The sequence below is a fragment of the Peromyscus eremicus genome, chromosome 12, assembly GCF_949786415.1.
Source record: "Peromyscus eremicus chromosome 12, PerEre_H2_v1, whole genome shotgun sequence".
In the NCBI taxonomy this organism is placed as follows: Eukaryota; Metazoa; Chordata; class Mammalia; order Rodentia; family Cricetidae; genus Peromyscus; species Peromyscus eremicus.
The window spans coordinates 37,436,885-37,456,890 of NC_081428.1; the positions used below are offsets into that span (position 1 = coordinate 37,436,885).

A 20,006-nucleotide genomic window follows, 5' to 3' on the forward strand; every position below is an offset into this window, starting at 1 on the left:
TATGATATTGGTGTTGGTTCTAAAAATACTTCAATATACTGCAACAGTGACCCTCAATGGGGTGTTTTCAGGCCCAGCTGTTCAGAAGTCTTAGGTACACTGTCAGCAAATTCTACGGTGGAGGCAACAGATGAACATGTGTTTTCGAGTTCACACTAAAAAGAAAATACATATCCACACTGGATCATTCTGTGTTGCAAGCAATTTACTATTTATTACTTTCCTCCAGAAAAATAAAGGCAAATTTAGGCTGTCCATTCCAAAATTCTGGGTTGGTAAGACTTTTAGTATTTCCTCTAAATAATGTAGTATTCCCTTTAAAGTTTTGATTCAATATTCTCTATTTATTTAATTTATTATGTATATAGTGTTCTGCCTACATGTGTCCCTGCAGGCCAGAAGAGGGCACCAGATCTCATTACAGGTGGTTGTGAGCCACCATGTGGTTGCTGGGAATTGAACTCTGGACCTCTGAAGAGCACAGTGCTCTTAACTGCTGAGCCATTTCTCCAGCCCCTTGATTCAATATTTTCTAAAATGTGCCTGGATTATCATTTTCCAATCCTGGTTGTATATACCCACCCACACACCAGTTATGGAACATACAAACAAATGCTGCCTTGAAGGATTTGAAGCTTTCAATATATATGTAAGCTCAGTGCTATATAGCAAAAATGTCTAAAATCCACTGTTGAGAATCCTTCTAGAAACTGGCCACGGTTGAAGAGATTCAAAAGCAGAAATTTACATCACACATCTATAAAATTCATTTTATGTTTCAAGTTCAATTAAGTGCTGTTTTTAATTGAATTTTATGTGTATGAGTGTTTTTCTTGCATGCATGTATGTAAATCCCATGCATGCCTGTCATCCTCAGATCTCAGAAGAGAGTGTTGGATCACCTGGAACTGGAGTTAGAAACGTTTAGGAGCCACTGTGGGGGTTAGGAATCAACCTGGGTTCTCTGAAACAATAACAAGTGTTCTTAACTGCAGAGCCATCTCTCCAGCACTAAATGGTGCTTTTAAATTGAATTTTATTTATGAAAATAGTAGCATCTATTATCAAGCTTGACTGAAAGATCTGAGTTACTGAGTCACGAGCTCTGAGAGGCTGGCTATAACTTTTTTTTTTTTCCTAAAAGCATCAGTGACTCAGGAGTTTTTCTCTATATTATAGTTTTCTCTGTATCTCTATACTACCTTCATCAGTGCTTGCTCATGTGTTCGGGATACCTCAAGGGCTCCCACGCATCTCTAAGTTTTCAGAAGGTCCAGGTGGAATTTGATGTGACTATGTCAATTTACAGCGGCCATGGTGTGGTGGTTTAAATGAGATGTCCCCATAGTCTCGGGCATTTGAATGCTTGGTCCCCCAGTTGGAGATGCTGTTTCAAGAGGCTAAGAGGCGTGGCCTTTGAGAAGGTGTGTCACTGGAGGCAGGCTCTGGGAGGTTAAAGGCTTGTGCTCTCTCTGCTTCCTGCCTGCAGCAACTTGGAACTGTGAGCTAAAATCAACGCCTTCTCCCTCAGGGAGTGCAAGCTCTCAGCTTCCAGCTCTGACTGTGCTCCTCGGCTCTGCCGTCACGGACTTTTGTCCTTGTCCTTCTGGAAATGCAAACCCAAATAAACCCTTTCTTCTGTAGGTTGTTTTGGCCATGGCATTTTATCACAGAAAAGTAACTAACAGGACTCTCAGGCTTTAGTGCCCCCAGCTCTATGTACTTCTGTCTGCCTGCCACTGAACGGGGAAAATGAGAACCTGCTTTGTTCACAGTTGATATAATTCTTCTTTTGATCTAAAAGAAAAAAAAAATGGAGAAAAAAGCTGGTCACTACTGCTCCCTGATAATTAAACATAACAGGGAAGGGGATATCACCCGATGATGCTTTAAAAACAAGACTGTTCAGACATTTTAATCCCTGTTACTCTAAATTTCAACTAGACTCCTAAGTGAGGGACATGTAGTAACAATCTTTATTTAAGGAATTCATAGTGGCAGCTAAATGTCCTGGATGGAAGCAGAGATCTCAAGCAAAGTCAAACAGCCTCTGAATAAATGAGTTACTAGAAATAAAATTGTGACCGAGAGGCCATCCAAGAGGCAATAAGAAATTCAACCAGTGTTTCCTAGAATGTGTCTTAGTCAACTAACTTCAGTCAAATTAAACAAATGTTTGATGAATGGGACAGGGTAGGCCAAAAAACCATGACTTTAAAGTCAGTTGGGCAATGGAGTTTTTCAAGAGTGTCACTCTGGGGCGTGTTAGTGTCAAGAAGTTCTAAGGAGCCTGTCTCTGACTGGAAAAAGATTTGTAAGTCTACCACGTGCTGACTCTGAGATCACTGAGAACATCGGAGACTCTTATCTGACAGTAATTCTTCAATGAACTTTAATGTAAGGATACCACGTTATCAAGGGAGAAACAACAGCCCATGATTTGGATATCTAATATAAAACATCACCTCTTATAATGAAAAAGCAGACATTTATTTTCCAGGAACCCTGCACTTGATAAGCAGTGAGGAGAAAACTGGGAAAATATAAATCAAAATGAAAATTTAAACCCAAGAAACTTGAGGCGAGTAAGAAGTACAATCCACTGCATGTCTTACCTTCTCACCTGTCATCCCACGATGCCCACAGCATGTCATGAAAAGATGGGAACTCTTACGTCTTTGTTCTTTACATCACCCATTAGGTGGTGGGGGAAATGCAAATTGTACTCACAATGCTGGGTGGGGAGATATGGTGTACCTCCTGTGGCATGTCTGTGGACACCCCCATAGACAGAACCCACGTGGCATGACAGACATTATCTGGCTAGCACATGGCAGAAGCAGGTTTATTTATTTTTTTCTTTTTTTAAATTTTGGTTTTTGAAAGAGGGCCGGGCTGGCTTTACAATTCGTGATCCTCCTTTGCTGCTTCCATTTCCAGAGTGCTGGAATACAGTGTGTGCTCCCATACCCAACAGAAACCATTTTCAATTGAGGGCTACCTAGTGCCATTCCCACGACACAACTCCCTCTTAATTTTCCTACTCTGTCAAAACGTTTTCTGTTCATTAAACCGTACACTCATGATTCCTTTTCCCACATGATTTCATTCAAATGAGTTAACCCTTCCTCACTGTCTGAGTTTGTTAGCTTCGCATCTTGTCCATGGCTTATAGACTATGAGAAAGAAGATTCCCTTCCAAGTAGGCACAGCTCCTTCCTCCATGTGAAGGGAAGATAGTGTTCATCTCAAAGTCACCCCAGCTTAAGAGGGACAGCTTGCAGTGTCCTCAGTGGTTCCCAGAGCTCAACATTCCATACCTAGGAGGGTCTTGATATTTTTTTTTATTTGCATGGCATGAAGCAAAAGCTAATTTTTACATTTAAATGGCCAACTTAGAATATTTACTGTTGAACATAAGAATAATCATGTTTTCTAATACAATGACTATTTTGATAATCCTCCCAATAACACCACTTCTGAAGAGGTTCTCTTCACAGTGCCTCTAGTAACAGAGATGAAATACAAGTCACAGCACTAAGAGCAGATTTATGACAGATTTCATATAGATATTGCATTTCCTGTTAGAGATTCAACTAATTTTGATTCTATTCTATTTAATAACCTTGCTTTTAACCTTTAGATCCTAAACATTAACAATGAAAAAAAAAACAACCCGTTATTATGTTCTGTCTCAGCACTTCTCAGGGAACTCTTGGTGATATGAGAGCCAAGTCTTTGTAACCAACAATATGACTTTTAATATAGAATTGTAAAATTGTAACTTGTAGATAATAAACCTTTAAGTTGATACACTTTACATCAACATTTTACATTTCTTTTAATATTATGACAATTTGTGTTCTGATATCACAAAAGTGAAAAATGAGTATTTCCTCTACCAAGGAAAAGAAAGAACATGGACAAAAGTTAATACAGTCAATTTCCAGAATGCAGACCCTGATCCTTCTGGTCTCTTGTGCATTATTAGCTGTTCACTCTTCCTATTCTATTCCAATGTCAGATAACAGGTACTTGAATATTTTCCTTCTTACTGTTAGAAATGAAAAAATATGGGAGCTACAGTATAAGATGAAAATTACCTTGTTTATCTATAACTGAGTATGAAGCCAAAAATCCTCGTCCAAAAGTATGGATTCCACTCATGAACAGCACTGTGATTTCATTGCCTTTGGATTCAATTGACTGATTCATTTGTAAATTCAGACCACAGTATTTGCCTAGGAATGAAAAAAAAAAAGCATGTATTTGGTATGACTCTCATAAAGTCAGTATTTGTAATGTACATAATCATATAATATAACAAGCCAGGTACTAAATTAATGAAAAGAAATTAGTAAAACTTAGGTTAGAAAATCATATTATTCTAGAGGAAAAGCTAAGTGCCACGTAATAAATATTTAAAGATTAAAAAGAAAAAAACCACTACAGATTTCCACTAAACTTAGAGATTCAATTTCTATAAAATACATATATAGGCTCTTCACAACAATAATGAAATAGTTTTAGAAAGTGGCATTCCAGACAGGGTGATAACCACAAGTAAGTGATTAATCAGCAATATCCTTACAAGGTTCCTTCAGAACCTCCTAGATTCCTCACCTCAGCACACTCCTCAAAATTTCCCCAGACTGGACCTACTCAAATTTTATCTCTGAGGATTATCAGATCTTTCTTGGCCTCAACTATGATCTGGAGACTCAGTAGCTTAAACTTCCACCCAGTCTTGCCCATGAACTCAGATGTATATATTCAATGTATAACACACATGTAACACAAGACAACACATGAAAGAAGAGTAAAGGAGAGCATGAGATAGCCACCAACAGGCAAGAAAATGGATTTCCTTATGTGGCTGGTAACGGAACTAGCAAATCCGGAATACAGAGTTCCAAAAATTGTTTCAAGCTGTGGCAACAACATTATTTGAATAAGAACAATGTGGACTTAATGGGATATATCATTCATCACCAGAGAAATGAAATTAAAACTATGACGATATATCATGACATACCCTGATGAATGGCTGCAGTTAATAGCATAGACTATACATTCCACTAAGTATCAGGGAGGATGTGGAAAAGTCAGACCTTTCATATATTAATGGCAGAAATATAAAATAGACAACTTTGAGACAGCTCAGCAATTTATAAAAGAGTTATCTATGCAGAAGGAAAGAAGCTATGCCCACAGAAAGACTACAAATGTTCATTCAGTCTTCATTCAGCCTCAAATGAAAACCATTTGATTTGATCAACTCATACCTACTGTGGTATACAGCCATGGAGGAACACTATTTGTTAAAACAAGAGAAGAAGTTATTTGCTGCATGGATGAATCTCAAAGATATTATGGTAAATAAGAGAAGCTATTATATGATACTTCTGGAAAAGGCAAACAATGACCAAATTAGAAGTGCAAAGCAGATTGGTAGATGGGTGGCTGCCTGGAACTGGGAATAAATGAGAATACACTTCAAATGGGCACCTGTGCAGCTGACGATGTACAAACTCGTCAAAGGAGACATTGTAAAAACAGGCTATTTTTATGGTATGGAAAACATACCTAACAGGGTTCATGAAAGAAACACAAAGACAACGTTTTACTGAGTGGAATTATCACATATAAATGAATTAACTATTTTTAGGCAAAGAAAGAAGAGATCAGAGGATTAGATACTGTTTAGTGATAAGAGATCGTTAGAGAACTATCGCAAACCCTCCTTCAATAACCGGAAACTGGAAAATCATGCAGAGAACTTGGTCGCCTAAATGGACCAAGTGAGTGGTAATGTCAGTCCAGAACCTTCGTTTCTGTTACGGAATGACGACTGCATCCTCCCCAGATTCTTATGTTGAAAGCCTTAGTCCTACTGTGACAGTATTTGAAGATAGGCCTTTGGTAAGAAAAAGGCCGTGAGAGTAAAGAGTTCTCATGACAAAATCATACCTTTCGAAGAGGACCACGTGAGGGAACAGGAGAAGACCACAACAGAAACCAGGAAGAGGGCTTTGCCACACACCAAATCTGTTGGCACTGGACCTCAGACTTGGAGCTTCTAGAAAGCTGAGAAATGACTATCTGATATTTAAGCCTACACCACACTTGTCACACTGATATAAAGTAAGAAATCTCTCTCTCTCTCTCTCTCTCTCTCTCTCTCTCTCTCTCTCTCTCTCTCTCTCTCTCCTCCCATCTGTTTTTTCCCACACATTACTTCCTCACCAGGAAGGGAGCTGACAATGCTTCGAAGCAGGACTGTGAGGCCAAGTGTCCAGTACTCCTTCCTTACCTCTTTACCTGTCCCTCCGTCCGTCCGTCCCTCCCTCCCTCCCACAGCGATAGCCTTTGACTTTTTCCATCACGATCCCATCACCAGCTTCGCCCTTCACTAAATCATCAAACATTCTGGCTTGTCTTTGGTACCCTAAGTGTGTAACAATGCTACTTTCGCGTGCCTTAACTACATTATTATTAAACCTACACATATGGAGATTGCACCCAGGAAGTGATAATTGGCTTAAAAGGACCCTTTTATCATTATATGGAACTTTTAGGAACAGATTTCAAAAAACAAACAACGGTTAACCTAAGGGCTACATCTTTGAAAGAGTAAGTCACACTCGAGTTTCCCACAAGCCTACCCCTGCATAATGTCTTCCGTACCATTTACTATCATGACAGTGCTGCTGTCTTTCCAGTGCCCAGGCTTTTCCGCTCATTTATTCCAGATACCTGGTTCACGTTGTGAGTTTGTATCCAGCTGTGTAGACTGTAGAAACCTAACAGCTATCACACTCTTCCAATGTCCCCAGTCTTCTACACTGAGCAGATCAGGAGCAGCAACAAGTGCTGAAGATGTTAAAACAAAATGCTGTGTTTGAAAAGGAATGCTCTATGTGATTCAGAGACACCAAGGTTGCAGTTTATGTGGTTACTGCATTTAAGCAGCCGGGTTTTTGAGCTAGGTCTGGTGACACATATCTTGTAATCCCAGAACTTAAGAGGCTCAGACAGGAGGATTGCCATTATTTCAAGACTAGCCTGAGCTACTGTGGGGGGCACTCAGAGTTTTCCTAGTGAGATCTGAGCTTGCTTTACCCAGCAGGGCTGCATAATGGGATGGCTTGACCACACGCATGGTTACAGGTGTTTGGAAGGGTCTGCACTTGCCTGTGCAGTATGCTTTGATCTACCAAGGGGGAGGTCTTTTGCTCAACCCCTTGGGATTGTTATAAAAAGCCCTTTTGAAGAGACAACTGGTCAGTGGATTTTGATACAGGTCCTCCTGAAGCTGTCCTGTGTTTCTGTCTGTCTCATCTCCACTATATTTCTATCTACAAATTCCTTATGCCTCTCCCTTCCTCATAGGAACCCTTTAAAAGGTGGAGCAGGCCTTTCAAAAGCTACAAAGTGAGTTCCAAGACAGCCTGGGTTATCCCTGTCTGAAACTATGACAGCAGTAACAACAACAACAACAACAACAAAAACAAAAACTTCTTGAATTATGCTCTCAATTAAATGAAAACCCAATGTACTGAGGTGCTCCTTGGAATAATCTCCTCTCTTAGGGGACTGCTCCTTAGGAAGGAAGCGGTATCACAGAAGGATGGCCTAGAGAGGAAGCACAGCAACTGTCTACATACACTGGGGGAGGCAGCGTTTGCTTAAAGAACATTACTCTTAGTTTTTAAGCAAATAGATTCAGGGACAATCAGAACCTAGAATAGGAACACCTCACGCTCTAAAGCAAAATTTAGAATTCTAAGAGAAAATGCTTTGAGTATTTATCACTGAGCCCTTGATATTCAGGGACACTACCGGCAGGGAGTAGGACTCTGATGAAGTGCCATGGGCAGTGCTACCACTCCAAAGGCTTAATGCAGTGAGCCGTCCAAGCAAATGCATAGTGAGGGCCTCTCAGGCAGAGTGAGCCACTGTGCCATCACTTCTCGGGAGATACGTAAAGAACACTCTCATTAAATAGCACCCATCAGCACAATAGCTTGAAGAATTCATCCCAGGCTCACTGCTTTGTGCTCAGAGGTCAGAGTGTGGGGCATTTGTACAAGTTAGTCCCACTTTGGTGGCTTAGTGTGCTCCTTCTGAATGACTAACAAGTCCTAGAAGGATCTCTGTGGCATAATCCTTCTATACACTGTGAATACATGTTGCTCTCATTGTTAATAAAAAGCTGATTGGCAGATGGCTAGGCAGGATTTTTGGGGCAGAGAGAGGAGTTGCCAGTGAGACATGGAGAAGAAACAAGGTACAAGATGAAAGAGAGGTAACGCCACATGGCAGAATGTAGGTGAATAGAAATGAGTTAATGTAAGAGCTAGTTAGTAATAAGCCTGAGCTATCAGCTGAGCATTTATAATTAATATTGAGTCTCTGTGACATTATTTGGGAACTGGTAGGTGGGAAAGAAAAGTCCACCTACAAATGGTGTTCCAACGACAGGCTGGAATTTCCACATAAGACTTGGCAAAGCTTAAAAAAGGATTTTAAATACACAAAAATGGAGTCAAGTGTGGCTTCTTGGTAACTGCCTTTTCTCAGGTAGGCTCTGTTTGCTAGCAGCAAGCTGAGGCATGGCTCCTTTAAGAGATAGCTTCCTGGCTCAGTGCTACTGGCAAAAATAATGCAGCTCTTTTAAGAGTCCCTGCTACCGAACACTTAAAGGGGGCTTATGAGCCACAGAGGGTGCACTGAGACCTCTGCGATGAAGCTAAGCTCTTAGGGAACCAAGTGGTGGAGGAGCCAACCACCAAAGCAGAGGCAGAGGACCTAGCCATGCTGCTTATCAGTCTGAAGGCTCATGCTACCAGAAAAAGGTTACAGATACTCAGTAAAGACAGATTCAGATGGAAAAAAACTTCTAAATGGGTTACAGTGTGTATAAAAATGTACATAGGCTTGGGAGACAAAAAAGAAATGATATAGACAGTCATAAAAATAAATACAGTTTTAAAATAATGAAGTCCTTAAAAAGTGAGTAAAGTAATATAAAAAAGCCACGTAAAGATGGAAAATACACAGAGAGTCTGGATTCTGTATGTTAACGTGTTGTCTTTAGATTTTTCTGATTGTTAATAAAGGAATGACAGCTGCTAAGACACTCTGGATTATAAAAACTGCTACATTCAACCAACCTATGTATTTTAAAAATATCCTGTCTTCAAAATTTAAGTCAAAAGGTGTGTTGCTTTGGGGGAAAAGTTATGCTTTTATTTCCACAGGAAACAAGAAGCTATGGATTCATCTTGGGTTAAAGAAAATCAGGTTTGATGGGGAAGACCTCCTGAATTCCTGGCTATAGACATAAAAAAAACAAACCCAGAAGAACTGCAAGACATGTAACATATATTTTACATAAAACAAAAAATCATCTTTAGGGCTAGAGAGATGGCTCAGGGGTTAAAAGTGCTGCCTGCTCTTCCAGAGATCCTGAGTTCAATTGCCAGCAACCACACGGTGGCTGACAACCATCTATAATGAGATCTGGTGCCCTCTTCTGGCATGCAAGCATTCCTGCATGCAGAACACTATATATGTTATAAACACATCTTTAAAACATTTAAAAAAAAATCATCTTTAACTGACTTGTGCACACCACATATTTAATGTATGTTACCTTTAAAAGTTTATGTGTTTTCAGAACAATGGGACCAAATAACAATGAAGATGGATGGCCCAGGGGACCCAGCATTTCAAAATGCCACTGTTAGAGTCTCCTCAAAATACTGCATCCAAAACAGCTTCAAGGCTGTTGGCTGAGATGGTCCAACCTCACAGACTACTTCAGCTGGCACTTCATTATTATCCCAGTTTTCTCAAGGTTCTCCCAAAGACACCAACACCCACAGACAACAGGAAATAGTCTAAATAATGATACCCACACTCCCAAAAGATGGATTGTGGATGTTTATTATCATTTAGAAGGGGTTGGTTACAAAGTTATATTGGTCTTAGTTTTAAAAAAAAGGCTAAACAAAAGAGTTAAATTTAAAGATCTCCTTCTAAAGGAAAAAAGGATGAATATAATATAGAAATAATAAGGGGAAAAGTTTAGCTTATTGAATCTACTTAAATTCAAAAAACAACTATCAATTTCAAAATATTTTGCATTGGTATAGATTTTGGTTTATTAATACAAATTTAAAGTATTTATTTACTTTTGCTATACTACATGTATGTGTCTACTCTTGTTTGGGGTATTGTGCTTATGCAACTCATTTAAAAATGTAATGTATAATTAAGAAAAACAGGTTAGTAGTTAGTCATCTATAACAATCAAACTTGTAATCATATTAGGTATGTTTGCAAGGTTAAACAGATATATTTAGATAGATGGTCTTCAAACACTTCAAAGATCTACAGAATATGGCATATAAAATGTTTTAATAACATTAAGACTTTTCTTGACAGTGAGACACATCTGCTCCTGGCAGCACCATTTTACTTCAGAGAAGATAATGGGCATCAAAGAAAACTCTATATGGAGTTTGCCTTCCTTGTGGCAAAAGCTAGCTATTTGGGCAAAAAACTGCCTTTGTCTCAATTGCTGACAGTATACTGTCCAAACTGGACCATCAGGATGTAAAAGAAAGTGACTGCCAGACTTTGCCAAGACAAGGTAGGACAGTCCTTCAAAATTCCCTGATTCTCAGAAATGTCTGTCAGATATACCAGGCATGTAGGGCAAAGTTGGATACCCCAACATTACAGAAGAACCTAGGGTGACTGTCCCGACAGCTAGATGTCCTTGTTGTTAGTTAACATTACACCCTTCTGAGATCTTTGATGGAGTTAAAGACTAAATAATTAGATTTAAAGTTTTCCTTAGTTATGATAAAAAGGTAAATTAGATATGAAACTGTAGGCTCACAAAGTAGATAATAAAATATTTTCTCTGATTTTGCCAAATTCAAATGGACTGGCTATTTTAACTGTTAATTCTTACTTAATAACTGTTTTTGTTGTATATAATTTTACTATGTTAAAGTTAAAACCTTCCTTTTTAATTAGACACAAAGTAGGAAATGTGGAATATTCCTTTATACTGTGTAAATATATGTTATTGTAATTGGTTTAATAAAGAAGCTGACTGGCCAATAGCTGGACAGGATAAGACTAGGTGGGAGAACCAGACTAAGTATACTGGGAAGAAGGGCAGAGTCAGGGGGTTGCAAGCCAGATGCAGAGGGAGCAGGATGTGTAAAAAATGAGGTAATAAGCCATGAGCTACATGGTAGAACTTAGATAAGAAATATGGATTAACTTCAGTTGTAAGAGCTAGTTAGTAATAAGCCTGAGCTATCGGCCTACCATTATAATTAATATTGAGTCTTTGTGTCACTTATTTGGGAACTGGCAGGTGGAAGAACTCCACCTACAGATCTCCCTCATACTGTGACTGAAAAGTTGATTTTTAAAAAGAGATTTACCCTTAGTTTTAGCAGCTTGAACAAAGACCTACCTTCAGAGGAGAGTGTCATAAGAATAGACCTTTCCTTTTTTTAAGAAAAAAAGACAGGCAGTGGTGGTGCAAACCTTCAATCCCAGCATTCAGGAGGCAGAGGCAGATAGATCTCTGAGTTCGTGGCCAGCCTGGTCCACAGAGAGAGTTCCAGGATAGCCAAGACTACACACACAGCACACAGAGAAACCCTGTCTCAAAACACCAAAAAGACTATGAGGTACACAACATTTAAAACAAGATGCACCAGATACTGAGTATACTCCAAAACATGTAACAAGATCACTAAGAATGAATTTGCCTTTCCTTTAAAAAGATAGTTATGACTATTTTAAAAGTATCATGTCTTCTATCAGGAAGTGATTGTGTGTTTTGATACTATACAAGTTAGTTCACTATACTTTCTTAATGAATAGATCCGATATCTGCACATTTAAGATGAGTTAAAGCTACATGTGAAAATGTACCCTGACATCTAACTCGTATGTCATACAAAGAAATCAACCCTGGAAAAAAGCTAGGAAAATATCTGTAGATGGCTCTAGGAGAAAAACTTGAAAATCCTTCCATAACCAAGAAATGGGCTAAAATATATTAATACAATACAAAAGTGCTAGTCATAAAAGGAAAAAGAATCAAAGTGCATTACATTAAAATGAAATTAACTTTAATGTCTATTTATCAAAATATACCAATAAACAAGTAAAATCCTAGTCCAAGAGAGGAGATATTTGCAATGTATATGTCCAAAAGGAACTCATAACTGGCCTTTATATTACAGAACTCCAGCAAAGGAATAAGAACACAAACAAAACAGGCACTGGTACACATGTCTGCAGCTCTAGCTACTTGAGCAGCCTCAGCAACATAGTGAGATACTAAAAAAGCCGGGCAGTGGTGGCGCACGCCTTTAATCCCAGCACTCAGAAGGCAGAGCCAGGCGGATCTCTGTGAGTTCCAGGCCAGCCTGGGCTACAGAGTGAGTTCCAAGAAAGGCACAAAGCTACACAGAGAAACCCTGTCTCGAAAAACCAAAAAAAAAAAAAAAAAAAAAAAAAAAAAAAAGAGATTAACGAACAGAAAAAGTACAGGAAAACTGCCACTCCTCACAAATGAAAGCATCATGGAGACACAAAGCAAATTATAATGCAGACTGCCTGGACAGCAACACAAATCAAATCAGAGTGCATTCTATAGTGGGGAGGTACAAGCTGGTGCAACCCTGAAGCCTCTGGTGATGTCTGGGAAGCTAATCATCAGCAACAGATGATCCCCAAACTCTTCTTCTAGGTACAGAAGTGTGCGCTGAGTTCCGAGTGATGTCCATTAGTTACCTAAACTTGCTCACACCACAGATAGAACTTCATCATCCCTGTAGTGTGAGGTTGGACTTGCATCCAAGTTTTCTACATAGTGAATAATGCTAACACTCAACAAACATGATTCTAACACTTCTATCGGTTAAGTTCTTAAGTGCTGACTCTTTGAGAGTACCATCCAAGCCATCTACACTCAGTACAGCATCCTCTACACAAAAACAGCACCATCTTCATCAAACTAACGTTAAATCTGCAACTTTAAAATGTATTCACTTATCCAAAGCACAGGGAAGGAATGCAGCTGGTTTTAAATCTTTGGTTATAATTGCCCCTGAAATATCCTCTCTTGGAACTGCACCCGACTGGGGCGTGCAGATGCACTAACAGGACAGACAAGTGTCCTGATGCAAAGGTTACAGCATCCAGGGGGATCAGAGTGTTCACTAAGTGGGACAGATTTGCCCCGTCACACTCTTCTGAGTAGACTGTGCCCCTCCCTGGTGAGGCTTCCACTCTAACAGGGACTTCGGAAGTATTTTCTGAGCCTGGCAAGATGGCCCAGCAGGTAAAGGCACTTGTCAAGTCCAATGACCTGAGTTAGGGCCTACAGAGTCACATGGTTGAAAAAGAAAATAAATTCCATACAAATCCTCCTCTGACCACTGTGGGCATGCTTGCACACACACACACACACACACACACACACACAAATAAGCGCAATTTTGTTAAAAAATTATTTTCTGAAACCCTGTTTGGTGGCACATGCCTGTAATGCCAGCACTCAGGAGGCTAAGGCAGGAAAATCATTCTAAGCTTGAGGCTAACCTGGGGTACATTATGAGACTCTGCCTCTAAAGATCAAACAAGAAAGAGCTATCTTCTGGAAAACCAACAAACTTCTGGCTAGAAGTGAACTTCACATGCTCTTTGAATTTCTTGATAAAATCTCCCGAAAAGGTGTTGCTTGAAGGTCCTGGCTCTTCTAAAGCTCACAGCTTCTATAAGGATAGTGAGCAGTCCCCATGACAACCAAGTTAGTCTAAGAAACAGAGAGGGTCATCACGTGTAAAACCAGACCTGTTGCCAAGCAACAGGGAAGCATGCATAGCACACCAAAACAGCTCTCTCAAAGCTTTTCCAGAAAAACAAACTTTTATGGGCGATATCAAAACTTTGAATAATTCTTAAGAAGACACACAAATGAAACAAGCCATGCCTCAAACGGATAACACAACCATATGGAAGGTCTGGAAGAGAGGAGGAATGGGGATTTTTTTCTTATTCTTTTTCCTTTTTTAAACACAGTGGGGAGACAGCATTCCATCAGGTGAAGACTCCAGACAAATAACTATAAATAGTAGTTTCCTGCAGGTATGGCCAACCTGTGGTCCACACTCCAGGATCTTATTTAAAACATGATGAGCCGGGCGGTGGTGGCGCACGCCTTTAATCCCAGCACTCGGGAGGCAGAGCCAGGCGGATCTCTGTGAGTTCGAGGCCAGCCTGGGCTACCAAGTGAGTTCCAGGAAAGGCGCAAAGCTACACAGAGAAACCCTGTCTCGAAAAACCAAAAAAAAAAAAAAAAAAAAAGATGAGATTTTTGCTTTTGTAACTCCACTGTACAGCTCTTGAGTACGAACTTTGTTGAAGACAATGATGTTTGAGAATAACCAAAAATTAAATACTCTCAACAAAGCAAAGCTTTAGCAATTCTGAACTTTCTGGTTTGAGCACTAAACAAGAGGACGAGGAGAGCTACAGAGGAGTGAGTTACAATACAGAGAAGTGAGTCACAATACAGAGAAGTGAGTCACAATACACACAGAAAAGGATGGAATGAACCATATAATAAATATGGGATAAAGATTAAAAATCAGTATGAACTCAACATTTCTAATATATACCGTTAGAGAAACAAAAAAAAAGCCCAGATGTAATGTATACATACAAGTATTTATCTATGCATACCCAACATCAATTTATGAAGTCTGTATTTAGAGGGTATGGCAGCCCACCGTACCAGACCTAAAAATGATACTGATTTTCTAATTTTATTCTACCTTAACAGAACAAAAGAGTTCTTAAGAAATAATGAATTGTAAGATCTGGCAAGATGAATCTAGGATATTCTGTGCCTTACATTAAAGATTTAAAAAAATAAAAAAGTATAAGTCAAGGCTTAAGGATAAAGGATGAAGTACTCTTAACCTCTATTATTGGAGTCTTGAAGCCAATAAGAAATTTTCTTCTGCAATCCTCTGCAGAGATACACTCACCAGAATGTTAAATGCCTATTTTGAAAGGACCATCACTTCTCTGTGATGGGTCAGGAAACACATCCCTACTACTAACCACAGACTGTGTGGTAATGGAGGACCAGTGCATGTCACTGACATGAGGGAACAGGGTCTTCAAACCGAGGTTCAGCAGGAGCCACCATTACTTGGCCCTCTGACCTTCCTGCAGCTTCTTATCTTGTGCAAAGGTGGAGGTAGGGAGAAAAAAGCAAAAGAACGGAAAATCAAAGGTAGCTGAGACCAGTAAACACCTGTCACATGCCAGCAGGGTCAAATGTGATTCCATTCCATGCCTTTAAAGGTACAGAAGACAACAGAAATCTGGGCAGCTTCGCAGCCGGTGGGAAGGACTCTTACAAGCAGCTCCTGGTGCGCGGGCTAGACACAGCAAGGTAAAATCCATGCCCCCAATGTCTCCCATGCCACTGTTCCTCCCTACTTGCAAGGTCACAACTCATTTTCCAAATACAGAATTCACTTGTCTTACTAAAAAAAGTTACCATGAAAACTTCCAAAAATACACACCAACATTAGAATGTTAGCTCCCATGTGACCCCTTTGTTTGGCTTATCCCTCCTCTATCACCTTTTCTCAAAGAAATACTTTTAAACCATTTTCACATCTAAAACAATCATTCTTTTTTATCGGCAAATGGCCAATACCTCCCCAAATTTCTCTAATAGGCTTTGAACTACCTTTTTAGATACCACACACTTAGGACCCAAGACTCGGATGATTCAGGCTGGGTCTAACCTGACAGCCTCTTTCCTGTGATGTAGTGTCCATGCCTTTAGGAAATACTATGCAAGCTGTCAAGGGAGGGAAGCCATGAAACACTCCCCCGAGCTGCAGTATCTATGAACCAGGACAAGTACCAGCATGGTAAGATGTGCACAAAGGCGCAAGAAGTAGCCCTCCCACGTCTGTGACAACCGGCGGCTGTCTAACTGAACTTACAGCCCACTCAACAGGACGGAAGTCATACCTAGCACTGAGCTAGCCAGCTTCCTGGGGCTAGGGAGGTCATGGATCTTAGAAAAGAACGCACCACTGCCACTTTGTTACACCAACATAATTCCTGACTCCATTCTAAATCTTATCCTTATGCCCACAGATAAGTGTAGCTACCTCTCATCAAAGAAGCCTCTCTTTACGGAAAATAGATACTATCACAAAAACCCACAACTGGACAACATGCAGACCTCAAGGGGTCATGGGGAGTGCAGCCCCAGTGGTTTCATCTACAACACAGCTCCTGCATCTATGGCTCAGGGAACACTGTGGGAGAGGGGGTGGAAAGATTCCAAGAGCCAGAGGAGCAGGAAGAATGGGGTGAAACAGTGTGTCCAAGAAATGGCTGCGTAAGCAAGACCAGAACAGTGGCAATACCAACAGATATTTTAATGTGGAAGGAAAAGGTTTTGTGGGGTCTCACTCCAGACAAAGAATTATAGGCTACTATTGACCGCTGGAAGATGGAAAATCAAGCTCTCCCAGGCATTTGCCCCCTTATTGGTTATCTAATGCAGAGTGGTCAGCCCTGAAATCATATACACACAAACAAAAGCCCTCAGCCTCAACAGGTTTTACACACACACACACACACACACACACACACACACACACACACTCTTAAAGAAAAAGAGGCTATCATCTAGAGTGGGGGTACCTGAGAGGAGCTGGAGGAAGGAAAGAGAAGTGATGAAATTCTATTTCCATTTTCATATTAAAAACAAATAAAAAAATTTAAAAAGTAAGCAAAATTTAGCTGAAAAATCATCTACTTAAAATTAGTTTTCTTCAGTCAGAATAACCAGGACTCAAACATCATTTTCAGCCTCCTTCTCTTTCCCATTCCCTCTTTCTCCCCTTTTTTCTTTCTTAAAGGCTATTATATGTGGACCAAATGAGGCCATTTGTTTCTATAGACCCTCCCCTATTTTGAACTCAGTCCTTAGTGAGTATGAACAATTTATTTTTCCATCTCTTCTATTTCCTATTAAGTGGTAGGCTGGTGTTCCCTTTTCACTGCTGTTTCAATGTGCTCACGGAGTACTACTGTCTACTCTGAATCCTCAGAAGGCACTACCCACACATCTTCCACTAGTACTACGGCACTACTGTCCCCACATTCTGACAATCTGATCCAACATCATAAGCTGATGATATGCTGGAGCTACTCAAGCTACCAGGTTAATCAAGAATTTTCTGAGTGACAACAGCAAGTGGGTTGGGACGAAGACGTGGCTAGAGATGGAGTGGTCAGTGGACGACCACAAGCCGGATAGTCCAAGAACAAGATAACAGCTTCCTATCATAATTCTGAAAACTATTTTATGTATTGATACCAAAAATGCTTCCAAATAAACTCAGCGAATTCAAGAGAACTTTTCACTTGGTGTCAGTTGACTAAAACCTTTATAAAAGTTTTCAGCTTTCTTAAGAGAATGGTACTGATCTCTAAGCCAAACTTCTAAATCTTGGCAGCGAAGTTGGTTTTCCTGGAAAGCTTTTATAACTCCGAGGCTTCCGTCTCACACAATCAATTTCAATCTGTTGGTCTCGGATGGAAAGCAGGTCTACAGTCTGTTTTTAAGTCTCCCAGGTGACTCTGTTACACAGCTCTAATTGAGAACCACTGCTCTTACACTGGAAATACAGTCACCATTACATACTCTGTATCTACCATGCACCACACACCATTCCAGGCACTTTACATACACACGTGCATGCATGAGAAAACAGGTCAGGTGCTCTCAACAGATCACAGCAGGCTAATGGCAGACTTAGGTTTTAATCCAAAGTGGTTTGGATTCTAAACCCACGATCTGCATGCTACACTTCCTGAGTACGCATGAATTATATCTGTATCCTCTGACTATAAATAAAATGATCAAAGGAAAACATAAAAAATAAGAGAATTAACTTCTGTTTTCTTAGTAGCAGCACAGTGGCATCCTGCATGAAAGCAACCAAGTACATCTTGCACGAGGGTAACCATGCACATCTTGCAAGAAGGTAACCATGTGCATTTTGCATGGAGGTAGCATGTGCATCTCACAAGAAGATAATATATGCATCTTGTAGGAAGGTTAACTATCTGGCATCTTGCAAAAAGGTAACTATGTGCATCTTGCAGGAAGGTAACCAAGTGGCATCTTGCAAGAAGGTGGCCATGTGCATTTTGCATGAAGATAACCATGCACATCATGCAAGAAGATGACCATGTTCATCTTGTACTCAGGTGGCATGTGTCAATAAGCAGATAAGAATCTCCCCTTCCCAAAAGAAAATTTGATTTGAGTTTCTATATTTTCTATAACTTCTCACATCATTTTATGTACCAGTTATTCAATATTAATTATCAATATTAATTATCAATATTAAGTTACAGTTTTAAAATTTAAGGGAACAATATATATATCACATGCATTAATGTCCTACCTATTTCCGTTCTACTGACTCCAATTCCATTATAGATTTTCAGGTAATTAAGGTGACAAGAATCAGAATCTTCAATGTCAAAGTCACCAAATTTGATGTGAATTCTTTCTCCCATCTTTACTCGGATCTCCCATTCACACACGGTGCTGTTAGGGTAGGTGCGTGGGTAGTTGATGGATGTAAGGGTTCCACTCTCAGGGCCTAGTACAGTGTGTCCACATCCATCACCTTAAAAAAACAAAACAAATAAATTATTTTCCCACCTTAAGCTTACATGTAATCAGGACTTTTACAGACTTACAACAATGTATGACATTACATATTTTATATAGCCAGTACTTCCTTTACAAAGTATACAGCAGATGAATGGTTCTGAGCACATCTACTCACTGCAAGGAGCCAGAGAAGTCAAGTTAGTTCAAAATCAACAATGTAACAAAATTAAAATTAATATCAAAGGACTTTCCATTGGGACATGCAATTATGTAATAGTTAAATTTGTACCATAATAAATCCTACCATTAAGAGAATATCAGGATGTATTTATAGTAAACATTCAAAGTAAATGTAAATGTAAAAATGTGGTCAGCTTCACTGACTTACAAACACCACAAGCTGCTAAAGTGTCCATCAGCAACAGCAGGATTTTTAAAAAGCATTAATGCATACTAAGATGTCACAGCCTACTGGCCATCTTATAGACAAGGCACTAAAGTAAGATTTGGTGACATTTAATTCTACATTCCATCGAAATCAGACTGTTTAATTTCTCTTCCCAAATCTTAACTCTCTCGGAATAAAAAGAAACAAAAGGTTAATGGCTTACTGAAGACTAGAAAAGAAATGACTTTAATATCTTAGCAACAGGATTACTTTGTTTCAGAAATTTCTTCAGCAACTGAGCATTAAAGCTTTAGTAACAGTATATTGTTTGGAAACATGAAATGTTGGCATCTTAACTTTCTCAGTTGATTTTCCACTGAGCGTCCAGGTCATTAACTAAATGTACACTTAGAAGATTCAGCTATTGCTCCGAGGTACTGTTCAGCATTCAGTAACAATGGGATTTAGTGAGTCTCTTTTTAATAGGATGATGAATGCATCCTTTTAATACTGGATTTTTTTTGCCTTTAAAAGAGCTATTCGTTATCATGTTTTAGAATAGTATAGAACTTATAGAAGAAAACATTAAAATTAATACTTCTGGGTTTTAACTTAATCATTATGGACATGGATAGCTATAACACAACTTGCATCATGTTGATTTATTATCTAACAATGTACTGTTGATCTCATTCACTAGAACAGATTAAAGATTCCAACAGCCTAGTAGTATGTAGCAAGTATTAGGTGCCAAGTGTGTATTAACTGGATGCAACAGAGAAATTTCAACTTAGCAAAAAGCAATTTAACCTCTACAAAGGAACAACTGCCTGTCCGGAC

The 20,006-nt window shown here is 39.4% G+C and overlaps 1 protein-coding gene across 2 annotated transcripts in view; it reads right to left on the bottom strand.

Moving 5' to 3' along the window:
- Window positions 1-20,006, bottom strand: part of Dcbld2 (discoidin, CUB and LCCL domain containing 2) — a 66,457-nt gene that overhangs the window by 33,743 nt on the left and 12,708 nt on the right. For both annotated transcript variants that reach the window (XM_059277670.1, XM_059277669.1), the window contains exons 2-3: window positions 18,564-18,791; window positions 4,104-4,241 (exon numbers count right to left, since the gene is read on the bottom strand). In XM_059277670.1, the coding sequence (XP_059133653.1) occupies window positions 4,104-4,241; window positions 18,564-18,791 (366 nt within the window). The remainder of the gene's footprint in view (window positions 1-4,103; window positions 4,242-18,563; window positions 18,792-20,006) is intronic.